Here is a 19,266-nt window from a genome sequence, read left to right on the forward strand (position 1 = left end):
ATCAAGTGAGGAAGCAGGAAATGAGCTTGCCAGTATTTACACAAATCCTGGTTCAGAGAATGGCTTAAATGTGACAAGGGTTACCAGACTAAGGACAGCTTTAATGAGGTTTTCATAGGGGCCGCAGTTCCGGTGAGTGAATCTGGCACTCTTGACGATACGATTCCAATGGAGGATGTATATTCTGCTGTGGTTGTCGAAATTAGAAGAGGGTTTTGTCTCACTGACCTAATGAATGCATTTTTTTCTTCATAATTCAGCAATTATGAACCAAGAAGTGTCAATCAAAATGAAACTTCCTTATGGATCTTTTGAAAAGGGAATAGGCTCAGGTGTATTCCGTGACTGCTTATCTGAATTCTGGAATGAGTTCTACACCAGATGCACTGTGGGTGCCAATGTGAAGGTCCCCTACCTCAGGCATGAGTACCAAGCTCATGAGTGGCAAGCCATTGGAAGAATACTTGTCAAAGGCTGGCTTGCAGTCAGATATTTCCCCATACACCTTCCACTTCCATTCTTGGAGGAAGCCTTGTATGGGGTCACCTACAGCAGTATCAGAGAATCTTTCATGTCCTATGCGTCAAAATCAGATAGAGAAATCCTAGAGCAGGCACTACACGACTTTGGATCTGTTGATCAGGACACACTCATTGATGTTCTAGATCAGACATGGGCAAAATACGGCCCGCAACGTCCTCAGAGAAATAGGAAAAGAAAACAAAAATGAATAAGTCTAAATGAATCCCTAGATGAAGAACTACAATAAGCCTGTACTACTATCTCGATTCCACCAGAGGGCGCTGTCTACATTTAGATTGGACTAAGACCCCCAAATGACAGTGTCAAAGGTTAGTTATGTTTACATTCGCCGCGAATGAATAGGCTACAGAGCACTTTGACTACGTTATGATGATGCATTCATCAAAAAAGAGAAAGAGAAAGTTGACTCTGAATGTCGCATTTTTAATCAAAAGTGGACATATAAATACTTCGTCACAAGTGTCGGTTCAAAGGCAGTATGTTTGATATGCCAAGAGAGTATCGCAGTGTTCAAGGAATACAACATTAAGAGACACTTTTCAACTAAGCATGGTAACTATGCTACAAACTTGGCAGAATATTTTTACAAAGCAGACAACCATCCAAGAATCGGCAACGAAAGTAAGCTACATGCTGTCGCACAAGCTTGCGAAACAGAGCAAGCCTTTCTCTGACGGTGAATTTTTGAAAGACTGTATGGTAGAGGCGGCTAGCATACTGTGCCCTGACAACAAAGCTCAGTTTGAAAACGTCAGTCTGTCTCGTCGCATAGTCACCAGGCGTGTTGAAGTGATTGATGAAGAGTTGTCTGGTGAGTTGTCAAAAAAGGCAGAGGACTTTACATATTTTTCCATCGTGCTGGACGAGAGCATGGATATCAAAGATACCGCCCAACTACTTATTTTCATTCGAGGGATAAATGACGGATTTGAAATAGTGGAGGAATTTCTTGCAATGGAGTCGATGAGGGGGACAACAAGGGGATCGGACCTATACGACAAGGTGTCAGGATGTTTGGAGAGACTGAACCTGCCATGGACCAAAATGCTGAATGTGACCACTGATGGATCCCTGAACCTCACAGGGAAGAACGTCGGCCTCCTGCGGAGGATACAGGACCGGGTAAGAGAGGACAGCCCAAACTCGGATTTGATCTTCCGACACTGCATTATTCACCAGGAAGCCCTGTGTAAATCTGTGTTACAACTTGATCATGTCGCGAAAACAGTGGTGAAACTTTATCCGGACTCGAGGGCTTAACCACCGCCAGTTTATCCAGCTACTGGAGGAAAGTGAGACAGAACACACAGACGTGCTGTACCACTCAAATGTTTGCTGGCTGAGCCTGGGCAAGGTGTTTCGCCGTGTGTGGGATTGGAGAGGCGAGATATGGACGTTTCTGGAGACTGTTGGTAAAGCCGACGAGTTTGCAGATTTGCAAGACCCTGATTGGTCGTGTGACTTTGAATTCGGAGTGGATGTAATGGGCCATCTGAACGACCTCAATCTGAAGTTGCAGGGGAAGAATATGTTTGTGCATGAGCTGTATTCATTCGTGCAAGCATTCAAAGCCAAGCTGACCCTGTTTTCCCGACAAATGACCAACAAGTGCTTCACACATTTCCCAATGCTGGCTACCAAGGATGTGCCACTCTGCCACTCCAATAGTTACAGCACTACTCTCACAGATCTCCATACCGAGTTCAACCGGCGTTTTTCCGACTTCGCTAAGATTGAACATGAACTGGACCTGGTGTCCTCTCCCTTTTCATTCGACAGGGAGAAAGCGCTCGTGGATGTGCAACTAGAACTGATTGACATTCAGTGCGACCCTGCTCCCAAAGAAAAGTTCACTACATCCACACTGGACCACTTCTACGGCTCACTGAAGGAAACTCAGTTCCCGAACATGCGCAGGCACGCACAGAGGATGCTTGTTTTGTTTGGCTCCACTTATGTGTGCGAACAAACTTTTTCTGTGATGAACTACAACAAATCAGGTTACAGATCACGGCTGACGGATAAACATCTGTCGTCTGTATTACGTATTTCAACTTCAGACATGACCCCAGACTTTGATGATCTTGCTAAAAGAGGTGACCGTCTCAACTGTTCCCATTAGCTAAATGACATGGGTAGATGATGCTTTTCAGGATAGTGTCATTTACAAATTAAATACGTTTACAGAAGTAAAAACACTGAATTGTTAAGGCAATGTGTTTGTTCATAAATTCATCGAAACCAGTGAATTTCAGTGTCGTCCTCAAGCAAACACATGCAGATGCTATCTCATGTTACCAATTAATTATCAGAACTATCCAGATCTCCGCAGTGATTTCAATGCGATTTTAAACAGCTCAGTCTGGGTGAGGGACAGTAGTATAAAGCTCAAATTGCTCAGTATGCATGCATGTTTTCTGAGATGCTGGAGATGCTTCTTTTTTGTTTTTTTATTTTGGAAAAATGGCACAATAGAGCATGCAGTGACTCAACAAGATAGTATTTGGTCAGATACAATACAGTATTAGCTGAGTAATAAAAATAATGTATCAAAGTAAAAAAATTGGTGAGGCCAATTACAGTTTAGTTGCATTACAATAATGAATGCGGAAGCATTGTGGTTGCCCAGTACAAAATTTAAGCAATCTGATGATGCTTATCATGTTAAGTTCTTTCCTTTTTTCAGTGGACTGTTATGAGTAACATGAATAACAACTTTGCAATAATTGCTTTGTACCATTCAGTAAAAAAAAAAAATTAGTTTTGTTAAAAAAAAAAACTGCAGCGTGGGAAAGCAGTAACTTCTTTTTACTTTATTTGCTTAGGTATATGTTGTTACAACATTTTAATTTTGTAGAGACAGACCAACCCACGAAGCTTTAAGTTAAGTGTTTAAAGTGTTGAATTACACTAAAGCATTTTCAAATTCCCTTTCTCAACTCTGTTCTTGGTACAGTTATACACAAATGATTGCGTGTGTATTTCATCTAATAGATTCATTTCAACAATAGTAATAGCTTATAATATACAGCAGATACATTCTATGCAAGCAGTGGCTCTTTAAAGCAATTTAAATTCCTTGCATTTCCTCGTGTTACTTATTTAATGCTATTTCAAATAAAACAGATCACTGTGTGAATGTGTTTTTTGCTACTGATGGCACACAAGTGAGAAAGGTATAGCTTATAGGCTAAAACAAAACAAAAAATCTAGTCATCACTTAGTTGCATTTTGATGGCATTCCTTAGTGTTAAATAAAGATCAACAGCTTCCAGAGGGCTTTTACTGGGTAACTGTAAGCCCAGTTCTTCAACGAGTGTCATACAAAGATCAAAAACATCCTCATCACAAGGAACAGTACTGCGAAACACACATTGATCTGTGGACCTATCCAGCTCATCTTGATCAAGTGGCATGGCACAGTCCTCAGTGTCCCATAACTCTGGGAAGGTGTATCACATTTGGGATTCCATGCAGCACATTTGGGTTGGACCCAGGTCGGATTCGGTGTGCATTCCAGACATCCTTGATGTTATTCAGTTCTTCCTAAAAACAAAAAAAATGTCTGATGAGCTAAATGAAACAACATACTGGATAATCACAGCCGTCACTGAATAAGTCATAGTCGTGACTCGATTTAATTCCCTGATATAATGTTTTTCAATAGTCCATGTGTGGCCACGTTATAGCTACGAATCATATACCTGAATTATTCCCATTACGCACAGCTTAAGTACGGCCTTGTCCAGTAAATCTCCATTAAACTGTCCTTTATCCCTTAGCTCTCCAAGAAGCTGGATCCAATATTCCATGCCCTCTTTCCGGAGGATGCCCCACCAAGCCTCAATGCGTTGATTTGCTGTACTCACTCCGGTGTGGTAGCTCTGCTCTCCCCACAAATCGTCTCCATGGTTTCTGCGTAAATGCCTCTGTAGCTCTCGTACAAGGCAGTTTTCTGTGCCACAATCAGTGCGCACAAGTTTGGGACAGTAACTTAGTGTTTCTAAAGCTTCTACAAATAGCCTCCAATAACTTTCGGGTCACTGCTTGTTTTGTAGGGATTCAGCCAAATTATTTTCCCAGAGAAGCCATCGATACACCCATTAATACACACACCAAAAGGTTTTAACTTGTCATATGAATCGATGTGCCAGACGTAATTGGGTCCCTTTGAGAAGTACTGTCTCCTGTGAAGTCTCCTTTGCTTTCTGTGTTCTGAACCCTGAGGATCCAGCTCGGCTAATATGACTCTAACGTCTTCTTTTTTTGCTTTAAGTCCATTTTCTCGAAGCTTTGTGAACATCCATCTGTACCCATGAATTTTACCTGGACCCTGTAATTGTTCCTGAATGAAGTCAATAACATGGCCTAAGTCTGCATAGTCCTTCCGTCGGCTGAGCCTGATGTCCTTCAGTATGCACAGCAAATGATTCCTGCTGATGACAATCCCGTGTCTGCATGCAAGAGCTGCTAGAATCTGACTGTATGACATTCCGAGGTTAAAGTAAAACTTGATGACCACTGTTCTCTCCATTCTGTCTGTAGTCCGTGTGCATTTGAAGCTATTAGAGAGGCATATGAATGCCAAAAGATAATAACTTGTTCCCCCAGGTTCTAACTTGTGCGCACAAGATAATAACTTGTTCCCACAAGATAATAAAGATTTTCACCCTTTTAATGGTAACAGTAACTTTTAAATTCTTTCATGTGGTAGTAATTATTACTTTTCAGGCCAAGTGTTATATTGCTAGTGTTTATGAAGACTGCTTGTAAAAATTGCCATCCAAGGTTTGATGAATATGTATATTATTGCAGTTGTTGAGATTATAAGAAATGGCTGATGAAGTTGCAACGGTGGTTTCAATTAAGTCTGTGACAAGGGGAAAATATAGGTTCAAGTCCCATCCACCTGTTTCCTCAATGGCATGCCCATTTTTGAATGATGTACTGGATGAGGAAGCATTAATACTCAGACGAGCATTTAGGCGTGAAAGAGTCTTCCGGGACAGGTCGGACCCATTGGCCTTTGCAGATGAATATCTCACTGAGAGGTATAGATTCTCAGGTGATGGAATTCTATATTCATGTAGGCTGCTGGGTCCAAAGATTCAGCACCAGACACCGAAGCCGGGCTCTCACTGTACCACAGATGGTCTGCATTATGCTGCGATTCTTGGCAAGTGGCACCTTCCTTTATACTGTTGGAGATGCCCGGGAACCTCAATAAAGGGACTATTTGCTGCACAATAAGACGTGTTAGTCTAGCACTGAAGTCACTAGCACACATATTTATCACCTTTCCTGGCCACAGAAGACCCAGAAATTCTAAATTGTTTCTCATGTTAATTTGAACTAACTGTGATTACGATAATCACTTATTTGCTGAAATTGTGTTCCCAGACACTTAGTGATTAATTACAAATGTATATCCAATAATGTAGCTCCTTCTATGTGAATGCCAAGCAAGTTGTATTCAACTAAACAGCACCTACTGAGGTCTGCCGCCTAATATAGTTAAAACACTCCTTTAAAGCACAACTGAATAAGCTAAGCAACTGAAGTGCCCTTGTGCACAGAGCAAGATGTAAAAACTTCTTATTACCATTTGAAAAAACCCATTTGCTTAAATGCTAAAATACTTTTAAGCTTGTGAACAAAGTTAAGAGAAAGTTTGAAGTATCCGGCCAAAGCCCTTTGACCTATGTATCTCATCATCTGATTGCAATTTATATTGAGTGTCCAAACAGTGACTCGCACCCGATCACAACTGAGAGTATAGGAAGCACCATGGCAAGACTTGACCTTTCGTGTCCATACTGGGAAAAGAAACATTCAAACATTGAGACAAAAACTAAGAATAAAAAAAACATTCTAGAATTAATCTGTTAACATGTTTAAACTCCGGTAAAAATCTCACCTAATGTATCAGAATATAATCAGTTAAACGTACGACAAGTATTGGAAGCACCAAAGTTATAAAAGCAGAACTCTCCCTTTAACTGTAAGACTAAGATAAGTCATATCATTTAGATCGTTATTTACTTGGCAATGGCCAGGTGTAAAACGCATGCTGTTATAGATGCTTAGTGGGACTAATTCGCTTGTATAGGACGGTAACTAATGATTTCAAGTAGGATTTGTTTCTGATTACTCCTTCCTTAATCTTCCTTAATAATAAATTGTTATTTTGCTGTCGCTCCCACCGGAAGTGGCCCTAAAGTAACTTCTTTATGATAATTGGTTGTCCAAACCAATAGTCCAATGACAGTTTATTTGCATAAAACTAAATGGTTAGTTTATTAAAATAAAAGCATCAACTCTGAAACACTCTGAAATGTATTTGTCATGTATCGGTCTGCCCACCTCTACTGATCATCACGTCTTGATGTCGCCCAGATACAGTGTCTGACTGTATCAGATCGCCAAGAGAATTAAAATCATTAACTCCTTAACAAAAACGGAATCTTTTTCTTCCTGTTAACATGACCTCTGGGTCAATAACGACGAGTGAAGCCAGCTAATTTATGGCTCTTGTAGGAGGATGACTTTCCTTGATTTCTGGCTAACATCAAAAGACTCACTCGAGCAACAAGATGGAGATATCCAAAAACTGTATGAAAATAAAGAACTTTATGATTAAAATGTACATTTACTAATATGTTATGTGTAATAACCAACTGAATTTACTGGACTGATGCTTAATGTTGATTGTTGATTCTAAATGTTATCATCAAACGCCCCTCAGGGGAACACGAGGGAGAATATGTCAACAGGAAATCCTTCCACAGCATCAATGTTCAGGTAAGAATGATTTTGTGGTTGCTGTCAGCTACAAAAAATTAATTCTATTCACTTTTGTTGCGACTATGTTACTCTACAACTACAATGTTCTCAGATGATCTGTGATGCTGACTGCCTTGTCAGCAATTTAGAGGCAAAGTGGCCTGGCTCAGTCCACGACTCCAGAATCCTTCGGGCCAGTACAGTTTACCAGAGACTCTCACAAGGTAAGCTACGCAAATTTTATTTTTAAGTACTTTGGACATCACGAGTGTTTTATTCTGCTACCTATGTACTTTTAAGAATCATATCTTGTATTCTCAGGTGAATTCTCTGGTGTGCTGCTGGGAGACAAAGGCTATGCCTGTGAATCATTTCTGTTGACCCACTTTGCAGACCCCCAAACCCCGGCACAGCAGGTCTACAACCATGCCCATGCCAAAACAAGGGCTCGAATTAAAATGACCAATGGCCTGCACCTCCTGAGGGTCTCCCTAGACAGGGCCTGTGATGTGATTGTTGCATGCACACTGCTACATAACATTGCTAGCCTGAGAAAGGAAAGGGCTCTGGATTTTGACTGGGACCATGCTCCCATCTTCCCAGACAATAAAAATGGCAGACTGGTCAGACAGCAATATATTACAAATTATTTCTGTGAATTTTGTTTTGATTTAGCCCATCCTTTAATAAAGGATCATGTATGTCACTCTTTGATTTGTATGTGCATTGTATTTGGCATTGGTAGCACACAGTGTGTGGTTATCTTTAAAAACTATATTCCACTTCACTGGATCAATAACTATATAGTGTACTAGACATTCATGAAAATGATAGGACAACAATGTTTTTTTTATTTTTGCATGCATCACTTGTCAGCTTGGAGCTGGGAGAGAGAGAAGAGAAAAAAATAGCTGATTAATACATTGTGTTACAGTCATGGTTACAGTGTGCACTGAAATAATCACTTACTTCTCTTTCCAATTTCTTGATTTCTAGGTCCAGTTTTCTTAGTGTCTTCCATTTGATCTCCAGCTCTAGCTTGATGTCGCTGTAGCTTTTTCTTGATTAACTCAGTCTTTATTTCCGCCAGCTGTATCTGTCCCTTAATATGTCTTGCATACAGTTGTCTGATGCTTTGTGAATTCTGTAAAAAACCTGTCAGTGAGCACAGAAAGATTTGTGCATAATGTAGATTTACTTTAGGCAATACTCACTATGTTACCAGGCTGTTGATCTTGCTGTGCAGTTGTGACAGTTTGACTTTTGGAGCCTCTGCTTTATTTTGTTGTTTTGTTTGGGGTGCCAGCCAGGTTTCTCTCCTGGCACTTAAGATAAGTCAGTCAGTTTTGTTTGAATCAAACCTCACAATGGATGAACACATAAAATGCACACCCACAATAAATGACAAAGCCCCACCCAGCAAGAACAACACAAATTCAAATTCCTCAGTTGCAAATCAATGTATTAAAGCACAAAACAAGAAATCCCACAATCTCAAAATCCACAAAGCAATATCAAACAGTCCAACTCAAAATTCCACTTCAGGTTTTCTTTTTTTTGTCTCTTTACTCTTCTGTTTAAGTCCCAAAAAATATGTATCTCCAAACAAAAAATATAAAGTTCAGTTTTTCACATCAAAGTCTCAATTGAGTTTTGTAAATCAAAGTTTGAGTCAGTAAAAAGAAAACAAGTAACAAACAAACAAAAAAACCTTCAGGCAAAAATAATGTGTGCTTACTGAATAATAATAATAATACATTTTATTTGAAGGCGCCTTTCTCGGCACTCAAAGACACTGTACAAGATTCCCAGACTCTTAACCTGGGTGGAGGGTGAAACGGAGGAGTTATCAATAGTGAGGGAGAAGCTGGATTTGGATAGAGTGATAGAGTGGATTTGGTGCCAATGAGGAGAACCTCGATTTTGTCACTGTTTAATTTAAGAAAGTTTAGGGTGAACCAGGTTTTTATTTCAGAGACGCAGTCAGTGAGGGAGGTCGGCGGGAGAGTGGACGAGGGGGAAGTGGTGAGGTAGAGCTGGGTGTCATCTGCATAACATTGGAACTGAATGTTAAATTTGCGGAAGATATTACTTCAGTCAGTCTGGTTCAGTCAGTAAATCCAGTTCGGGTTTTGCATGTGACTTTGGTGAATGCCGGTTCTGCTGAGCAACAGCGTAAAAAGTGATTATCCTCAAATATTACTAACACATTTTACCCTTGGGGTCAATCTGACCCCAGGGAAATTGGCCTTGGAAAATGATTTACATAAACTTGTTGACCAAGTTTTTGTGTCAGGCACTTTGTTTATTTGTTGAATACATAAACAACTTCGATAATGAAACCTATCAGTGAGTTGACCTGTCCTCTAGCACCACCATCAGGCCAGACTTTTAAATTAGAATTAATGTATCTTGAAAAGTTTTCATACAAATCTTCTCAAATTTACTGACAACATTAATGAACACAAGAGTATGAACCCTATTGGTTTTGGTGATGATATGACCTTTCCTGTAGCACCACCATCAGGTCAAACTTTCAGTTTTAGAGTTAGTGTATCTTGAAAATCTTTTCTAATTTGGGGTGCACATTCATGACTGACATTGATGTTGGTGACCCCCCCTTTCCTCTCTTAAACATATTTATTTACTTATTTTTATCTCCTTTTTTTGTAACATATTTGTGGTAAGTCACTATGAAGTCTCACTCACCCCTCCTCTTTTGTTATCCGGGCTTGGGACCGGCAGTGGCAGAGTTAAAGAGTTGTTTTTTTTTGGTTTATGATTATTATTATAATATAACCATCAATTGAAAAAATTGTACTTGAGATGATAATTTTAGAGGGGAGGCATGCTAGCTTCCTCACTTTGGCAGGAGTTCACAAGTCAAGTTGTTTCCCACATGCCCACACCACGAGAAGTATCAAAGTTCTCTTGGGAATAGTTGTTTTCCCCACCCCCCTGTTATGAATCAACTCAAAAGTATCAACTTTGCACCTGCAGGTGTGGGGATGTTAGGTCACACACACACAGACAGTTTTACACAGCTAAAACAGCTGGGGGTCAAATTGACCCCAGAGGAACACCAATGCGTGCAATATGTGTTCAGCACATTGAAAAAAAATCATGATAATTTAATGCTTAATCAGTTGTCCCCATCAAATTAGGAAGAGTCATGAAATATGAAGCAAAAAAAAAAGTCAATTATTATTTTTTGAATGATAAACATTGAATGGGGTCAAATTGACCCCAAAGATAATAGGAGGGTTAAACGACCTCACTGCTTCTGCTCTCCTCCTCTCCTCAACACTGACAGGAAAATAAGGAAGTTGGTTTGAATGGTGCCGTGAGCCAGGGACGAATTGGTGAGTGCGTTGTGGAAATGGGTTTAACCGGGGTGTATGTGTACGTGCAATCCTTTGGGATGAAAATCCAGATTGTCACACAGTGTCTGGGTCCTGTTACAAACATGATATTTTGTATTAGCTCCACGTCACTGACTTCTTATTCATTATTGACAAAATAAGCAGGATATTTCCACAAAATTGACATGATACCTCAAGCCTTCTGGAGTACAGTGATATAGTCTCTTCACCATCTGCACAAGTGCACTCCACAGCTGCAGATGTGCCTTCCCCCTGCCGTATACGTACATCAATAGAACTTGAATTAACGTTTTTGACAGGACATGCCATGCCTGTGAATTTAATAGAAAGGAGTCACTGGATCATCTTCTGGTGGCTCCAAAAGTGTGACTGTGTAACCAGATACTGCAAGGGAAGCCAAATTCAGACAGTACACATACTATTATAACAATAACTACACATTATTGATTGTATATGACTGTGTTTCATGTTAAGTAGTATTGCAATAATGTACCTTGTATGAAGAGGCCAGTTTCTGTCACAGAGTCAGTGGCTGTCCTTCCTTTATTAATATCCAGTGCCAGCTCCTCTGCTGGAGTGAATTCTTTTTCTATGCCTCGTGGCAAAAAGCACCTAGTTCACAAATGCCAGCGCTAACAGCAGGTGGTGGGAGCTGCGGAGCAGTATTATAAGGGCTGTCAGAGTTTCCAGTGATCATGATGACAATTCCACCTTTTGTGTGATCAAAAAATGTATTTGTCTCCAAAAACAATCTGTTAATAATATTTTGTCATTATTATTATAATCTGGAGACCAATCAGTCCATGCCTGCGTGAGGCTCAACCTTGGCACACCTGTCGAGAGTGGACTTTAAAGTAAGCTGTTCAAAGATCTGCCCCCTCCTCTTCCGTCTCCTCATCGATCTGTGCATGCAGTTGAGGTCCGTCAGTGTGCGCGCAGCTGAGAGCGCAGCACCACACAGCACCGCACAGCACCGCACAGCAGAAAGTGGAGCTGCAGACAGCTTCTCTCAACAATTAGACACAAAACAAGAGCAAACTGCACGGATCTGCAAAACTTTATGTGCGAGTTTGCGCTTGAATATCATCAGGGCCATGTGCTTTGAATTACCCCCTATGTTTACCAACCATTCCTTTCAGAGAGAGGCACAATGCACGCTGGGTGTTGTAGGAATGTAGAATGGGTGAAACCACAAGCTGTTTGTACAACTTTCCAGCTAAGGCCAATTTATAACATTATTGCTTCAATTGATTGCAGAGAACAACAGCTTTGACTGACAGTAGCTTTTTCCGGGGGTGAATTTGTCCTAAAAGTAAAGTAAAAGGAGGGGTTTGTTATGTTAAAGGAAAATAGACTTAAAAGTCCCAAATAATAAGAAATATGACTGTTAATAGTTTATATGGACATGAATACACTGCATTAATCTGTTATAATTTCCTGTAATTTTTAATTTTGCAATAAATAAAGCAGGACAAACAAAAATATATTTCTATGTATTTTTTTCCAATATTGTGCAGCCCTAGTGGGTGAAATAAAAGGCTGTGAGTATTCGACCAATCAGCACTGCAGACCCTACCCTGAAAGTTTCTGGATCTTTGGAAAGTACTACCGCCTGAGCAGACTTTTCAGGGGGTAAGTCATCTACCCTGGTACTAAATTTAGACCCTGGTTCCTGTTGTTGAAAAGCACCTAAAGTTACACCCAGGTGCAACACAAACAGGGCTTAAGTCATGCTGGTGCACAGGACATCATTTAAGTCTATCGTAACTGATCCTTCACTGTCTGTAGACCTATCTTTATTTTGTGATTTGTCAGAAATCTACGGAGCCCCTCTGGTGACATCTGAGGAACAAATAATAATGCATGACCACGAGATAGTAATGCGTGGCCACGGGATAATTAAGTTGTGGCCACGGGATAATAACGCGGTCAGCCACGTACTAACAACAACAAACATCCACAACAATTCTCCCTCTGGATGACCTACAACTACATTTTCAACTAATACAGTCTGTAAATATTGACATTACTATTATTGTTATAATCAGGGGTGAAATCCTTACACAGCTAGCAGAGGCTAAACCCCGGGAACATACAGCCACACTTTCACCACAAGACGGTCTGGGCCATTATACACGAAGCGGATGTGTTTGTTATCTTGATGAGCTGCTCTTGCTGGCTTACTCCAGGGAGGAAGCTTTGTTAGAAAGGGTTACAATTGTATCACATCTGTTAAGACTCAACTTTACAATAAACTAGTGAGACATGCCCCCTCCCCATCCAGCTCATCATGTATATGTAACAGAATTGAGCTCTGTTAGGATGAAAGCGCAGCTCTGTGCAGCTCTATGTAGCAGAGGGTGGAGGTGCAATCAGACACAAAACAAGGGCAAATTTCATGGAGTAGTATCACTTTATGGCCTTGTTTGCGCTTGATTATCATTAATAGCCCAGTGTTTCCGCTACATACATTTTGCAACTGTGGTCAAGCTAGCCGTCTCTTTTGTTTGCGTGGTCAAACCAGCCGCCACTGTATTTGAGGTGCACAATGTATCTAAAAATTACGGTTAACAGCTCTGGGGAGCTGTTGGGAGTAAATTTCTAATGCACAGATTAGTATTGCACAGATGGTACGGACCGATTTAACCGATTTTCAAAATACAGGATGACGAGTTTATAAGCAATGCGGCTGGTCCACGAGTAGTTGAAAACACTGGCAGATGAAATTAGAGCTTCTTAAACTACTTGCAGAAATACCGTGAACAACTTCGACTTTGTAGTTTTTGTGAACTGAAATGTCCGACTCCCTTCTATATAACAACAATAAATCTATCTAACTTTGGTGTGGAATAAAACCAGATTTTTTCCATAAGCAGTTCAAGACTCTTGTACTGCTGGACTTAGTACTTCTTAGCCTACATTCACAAGGACTATCAAGAACTTTTACTGTGTACTTTTTGAGTAATCCTATGCCAAAGTCTCTTCCACACAACATGAATAAGCCTTTGTGTCTAACTTTAGTGTGGAATAAAACCAGATCTTTCCATAAGTAGTTCAAGACTCTTGTGCATATAGTCTAAGAGTACTAAGTCCAGCAGTACAAGTACTATCAAGTACTTTTACTGTGTACGTTTTGAGTAATCCCATGTCAAAGTCTGTTCTACAGGAAATCAATAAGCCTTTATGTCTAACTTTGATGTCAAATAAAACTAGATATTACCATAAGTAGTTGAAGACACTTGTACTGCTGGACTAAGTACTTCTAAAATATTAGCACAAATACTATCAAGTACTTTTACTGTGTACTTTTTGAGTAATCCCATGTCAAAGTCCCTTCTGGAGAACAATGATAAGCCTTTATGTCTAACTTTGATGTGGAATAAAACCAGATTTTTTCATAGTTGAAGAGACTTGTACTGCTGGACTTAATACCTCTTAGACTATTAGCAGAAGTACTATCAAGTACTTTTACTGTGTACTTTTTGAGTAATACTATTGTCAAAATCCCTTCTAGAGACGGGTTCATGTGTCCACATGAACATGAACACATGTGTCCACATGAACCAAGCACAATGGTGCAGGAAGACAGTAGCTTCTGCGAGATACAAATCCAAGCAGTATCATCCTGGCCAAAATTCCAGCTCCATCTACCCGATGCATAGTAGCCTTCACCCTAAGACACTGCACATGGCAACCTCTAGCTAACAGCTCTTCTTTCACCATTCTATACCCAGCATTTGGCATTCTTGTCTTTATGGACCTCACAACACGATCAAGTTCATCATCTGATATTTTGGAATAGCATCCACAAACAGAGAGGCCATGTTCTTTCCTCGGCCTGTTAAGTGTTTTTTGACAAACCATACAACTTTGCTAAATTTTGTAAAGAAAGTGCTGTGGAAAGGAGACTTTGAAGATCCTCAGGGTCAATTTCCAGGTGTGGCAGTCCCACCTCCCCACCAGTGGAAATTGCAACATCTAACACATTAAAGCAGTGCTTCCCAATCGTTTTTTCCTTGGAGCCCCCCATGCTTGTATCTAAGACAGGCTGAGCCCCCAACACATACACCAAAACAAAATGATTAATTCCAAATCTTTATGGGCAAAAATGAACACCAATCAGCCTATAGTTCTTTGTCGTTTTAGTTAATCAAAGTTATCCATAGTTATTATAATAAACAGCCCTTTTAGTTACATTTAAATGTGGATGTAGGCATTTCTGCATGCATGTAAGAATGTATGTCAAAAAATATATCAGTGCGCATACATGTGCACATGTATGTTTGAATATATTTTTGTAATAGTTGAATAGACTTTTGATTCTTGTTATTATAAGTAGGTTCTTTTTTATTGATTTTATTTAACATGTAAATCTAATCTTAACAATCTCAGTGCAGACAAAGACTCGCGCACCCCCAGCGATCTTTGGCGCCCCCCAAGGGGGGAGAGCTGAGCAGCTTATAGTGGCAGGAGGAAGGATAACAACACTATATGAGAAAGTGACAATATTGACACCTTCACAAATACGCATCAAACTTAAAGCTGTATGGAGTATTAGGCCTACATGTAAAACGCCATGCATCTTAACATTACTTTAATGAATGCACCAGTCATGACTGTAACAATAATTTATTCAAGCAAGCAACCCCAAAATCTCGCGGTGCTTCCATTCAGACATCTTGCATTTGGTTAAGTCTGGTCTTGAAGAAAATCTTCATACACCATATGCACACACCATAAATTGTGCATATTCCTGTCAGAAACAGCCTGTCGTTGGAATTCTGATTGTTTCCGCGTTAACGGATGTGAGGTGGTTGGACCGAACCTCGCGTGCCAATCCCGCGGAGTATAGACAGTCTCTCACGGGGGCTCTCTAGTCTTATTGTGCGTAATCTCCATCGCTGCTGTTTTTATCCACTTCACAACTGAGGAAACATGGCAACTCCCACCGCGGTTAACCCATCCGGTAAGTCACCACTCATGCTGTTAGCGGAGGGGAAAATTGAATGTTTACTGATGTTATCTAATAAGAAAAATAAGCTGGCTTTTATGGATATTGTTACTGAGGAGATCTGAAACTGAAGCAGGCCGCCGAAGCCTTGCTCCAGCATCCCCCTTCCCCCACTAAACCGGCGTTCACAACACAGCTATTCTTCACTGCTTTGCGGCCAATTTTTTCGCCCGAGTGTAAGAAGGACTTTGCGAACGTAAAATAATGTAATGTAATAATTGTGAAGATTTGCTGTCGTGTGTACGTTCCGGCGTTTCTCTGTAACGCCCAGGGAGGTTTATACGTTCATTTCACCGACCCTTTGCTTTCTACACTCTGATACAAAAGGTAGTTTGCATATCGTTACCCACTGCTTAACCCCCCTTATACGTTGCGTACGTGTGTCACCTCGGACGGATTTTTACACCCAGAAAGGACAAGAACCAAGCAGTATTGTTCTTATCTATAATTTTACTGTTTTTCACCTGTATAGTACTTATCGCATGAAGGATTTTAATATGTTGGCTCCGTTATGTACCATTACCGCTTTCACGGACAGAACTAAATGCGAAACTGTTCATCTTTCCATATTGACGTTAGTGACGTAACTAAGAGAACAAGACTTCCATGACGATACACTTACAATCAGTGTGCAGTCCAGCATATAGCCAATATGACACCAGGTTCCACGTCTTAAATCAAATCAAATCAAATCAAATCAAATTTTATTTTATTTGTATAGCGCCAAATCATAACCAGGGTTATCTCGAGACACTTTACAGAAAGAGCAGGTCTAGACCGACTCTTTGTTAAGTTATTTAAAGAGAGGCCCAACATGAATCCACCATGAGTAGCACTTAGCAATTCGGCACATTGGCAAGGAAAAACTTCCTTTTAACAGGCAGAAACCTCGAGCAGAACCAGACTCATGTTGAACAGCCATCTGCCTTGACTGGATGGGCCGAAATTTTAAATAAAAATAAACATTGAGAATTAATGCCGCTGTTGTTAAGTCTGCTAGGTAATTGTACAAAATGGACTTTAGCAATTGCATGTCACTGTATGTGAATTTGCCTTTGAGTTGTTTATGTTATTCAGCATTAGTATACTTGTGAAAAGGACAGTCTCTGAGTTGCTGAGACCTCCATATGAAAACAGGTCAACTATTGTTTACCTAACGCTCTGTCACTTCATTGGCAATGTAAATGAAAAGGAAATATATAGACTAGATAAAGAATTGGCTGGTAATCAGCCCCTTAGCTGCATACAGTGTTCAGATGAAGTGATGTTAGAATAAACACTGAATATATGAGAGCATGACACTGTCAGATATAAGAAGAGCCCTGTGAGATGAAAAAAAATCTATCCTCCATGTAAAAAGAAAACCAAATTTCATTTCATTGCACATGAAAGTCAAATGTATTGTATGTAAGCAGCACCAAACCCTGCACGCGAGGTACCAACCTACTGCTTTATCATCCACGGCATGATGCGCTTGTTGAAATGGTATGACCCCTTACATGTTTTGTGAAAAACTGCAGTGAGAGCTGCGTGCTGCTGCTCCATTCCATAATGACACCCAGTAAGGGCTGAATAATTTTAGAAAAATAACTAATTGCAAATATTTTGACTTGTATTGCAATTTTGATATGATTTGCGATATTATAGGAAATTATAACTTTTAAATAGAGATGGGCCCGATCCGATTCTATATTGGTAAAGGGTCCAATATTTACGTAATTCACTCATCGGTTATCTGATGAACCGGGCCGATCCACTTACCGATCCATATTCCAGTCTGCAGCTTGCGCTGGACAATGAACCCGCCGTAACGAAATTAGACACATCACGATCCATATTCAAATCCACATCTTACCACCTTCAGTCTGTAACTGAGTGAGCCCTAGCATTAGCTGTTGGTTTGACTCAAATGTTGTTAGTGTAGAGATATTTTACTGCAACACCTCCAGAATGTGCTTTCATTCGTTTCATGTGACGGAGCACGAGGAGTTCATACTAGCCAACAGACAGAAAGACGCCACTAGGCAGTAGACTTTCGCTGATGCTTTCCAGAAGCGTGATTAACTTCCAGCCGACAACCCAAAGGCTAAAGGGATTACAGAGAAGTTACTCAGCTTCATTATACTCAATGACCAACCACTATCTGTTGTGGAAAATGTCGGATTTCGCAGCCTATTGGAGCACTTGGAGCCCAGGTATAATCTGTCATCCAGAAAACACATTTCAAAGACTGATATACCCAAACTATACAACCGAGCCATGAGCTTCACAACTGATATTTGGACCTCAGATGTGAGCCCAATGTGTCTCATATGTCTCACTGTACACTGGGTGAATCCCGAAACATACGCACTATAGAGTGCGGTGCTTCAGGTGAAAAAGTGCAGGGGGTCTCACACCAGCAGTTTAATTGCAGCCTCCATTACAGATATGCTTAATGCCTTGAAGATTCCACTGGCTAAAGTGCATGTGATTCTGCGAGACCATGTGTGTAATATGAAGAAGGCTATGGAAGAAATGGCAGTTCCTAGCTTGGGTTGTTTTGCTCACACACAGCAGCTTATCGTGCACAAGGGGTTTATTTCACAACGCAGTGTTAGCGATGCCTTAGCAAATGCGAGAAACATTGTGGGACATTTTAAACACTCGCAACTCGCACAGTCTCGCTTGGAAGACATCCAAACGGAACTGAAAGTGCCCACAAATCGTCTACATCAAGACGTTCAGACATGGTGGAACACTTCCTTCTACATGATTCCAAGCCTAATTGAACAGAAGCAAGCCCTCTGCGCCTATGCTGCTGATCACAGCCTGCCTGTAACGCTGTCAGCCAACGAGTGGGTGTTATCAGAAAAAACTTTGACAGTGCTGGAGCCCTTTAAGGAGTTGACCCAGATCATCAGTTCAGCGACCTCCACTACCGCCGATGTGATCCCAGCCATCAGCGTATTACGTCTGCTTTCCAAGGAGAATAGTACTGACAGCAGCATCAAAACATTAAAAAGTTCACTCCTACAAGCTGTCGACAGACGATTCAGCAGCATCGAAGTTGATCCCCTCTATTCAGTTGCCACTTTAGTGGACCCTCGATACAAAGACTGGTGAGACAGATTTTTTTTATTCATAAAATGAAAATACATTGTTAATGCCCTAATGTTGGCTACATTTTAAATGGTTAATGTGAAATCTTGCAAAACCAAAACTACGTGTTCAACTACAGCCCAAAAGCAGAGCTTGGTAAATGTGCAATAATTTGGAGAAGTGCGTGTGTCTTGGCCTCTGACCATCCAGTGGTTCCACTTAAACATCATGACCAATATTTAATATTTTGTGTTTGTATTTGTGTTAATTGTTTTATTGCAATCACAGTTGAACTGTCATTTAGAATACATTATACAGATAACTACACTCGTATGAGGTCATATCAACATTTCTGAGAGATTTACATTTTCATTTTTTTTAATCTACTTTTGTTGGAACATGTGGATTCATTTCAACACAAATTGACTGGTGCTGGAATGTCTTGTACTCAACCTGTTTAATTTT

The 19,266-nt window shown here is 40.4% G+C and overlaps 1 protein-coding gene and 2 pseudogenes across 1 annotated transcript in view; all 3 read left to right on the forward strand.

Annotated features, from left to right (window-relative positions):
• The first annotated feature begins 1,239 nt into the window (after positions 1 to 1,239).
• On the forward strand, positions 1,240 to 2,665 carry LOC138590629 (general transcription factor II-I repeat domain-containing protein 2-like; annotated as a pseudogene).
• Positions 2,666 to 5,463: 2,798 nt separating this feature from the next.
• LOC138590767 (putative nuclease HARBI1) lies at positions 5,464 to 8,337 on the forward strand (annotated as a pseudogene).
• Positions 8,338 to 15,415: 7,078 nt separating this feature from the next.
• Positions 15,416 to 19,266, forward strand: part of arnt2 (aryl-hydrocarbon receptor nuclear translocator 2) — a 100,704-nt gene continuing 96,853 nt past the window's right edge. The window contains exon 1 of the mRNA XM_069670654.1: positions 15,416 to 15,675. Within this exon, the coding sequence (XP_069526755.1) occupies positions 15,645 to 15,675 (31 nt within the window). The 5' untranslated portion in view covers positions 15,416 to 15,644. The remainder of the gene's footprint in view (positions 15,676 to 19,266) is intronic.

The sequence above is a fragment of the Semicossyphus pulcher genome, unplaced genomic scaffold, assembly GCF_022749685.1.
Source record: "Semicossyphus pulcher isolate SPU_LCO1_2020_fin unplaced genomic scaffold, fSemPul1.0.p SCAF_1, whole genome shotgun sequence".
NCBI lineage: Eukaryota > Metazoa > Chordata > Actinopteri > Labriformes > Labridae > Semicossyphus > Semicossyphus pulcher.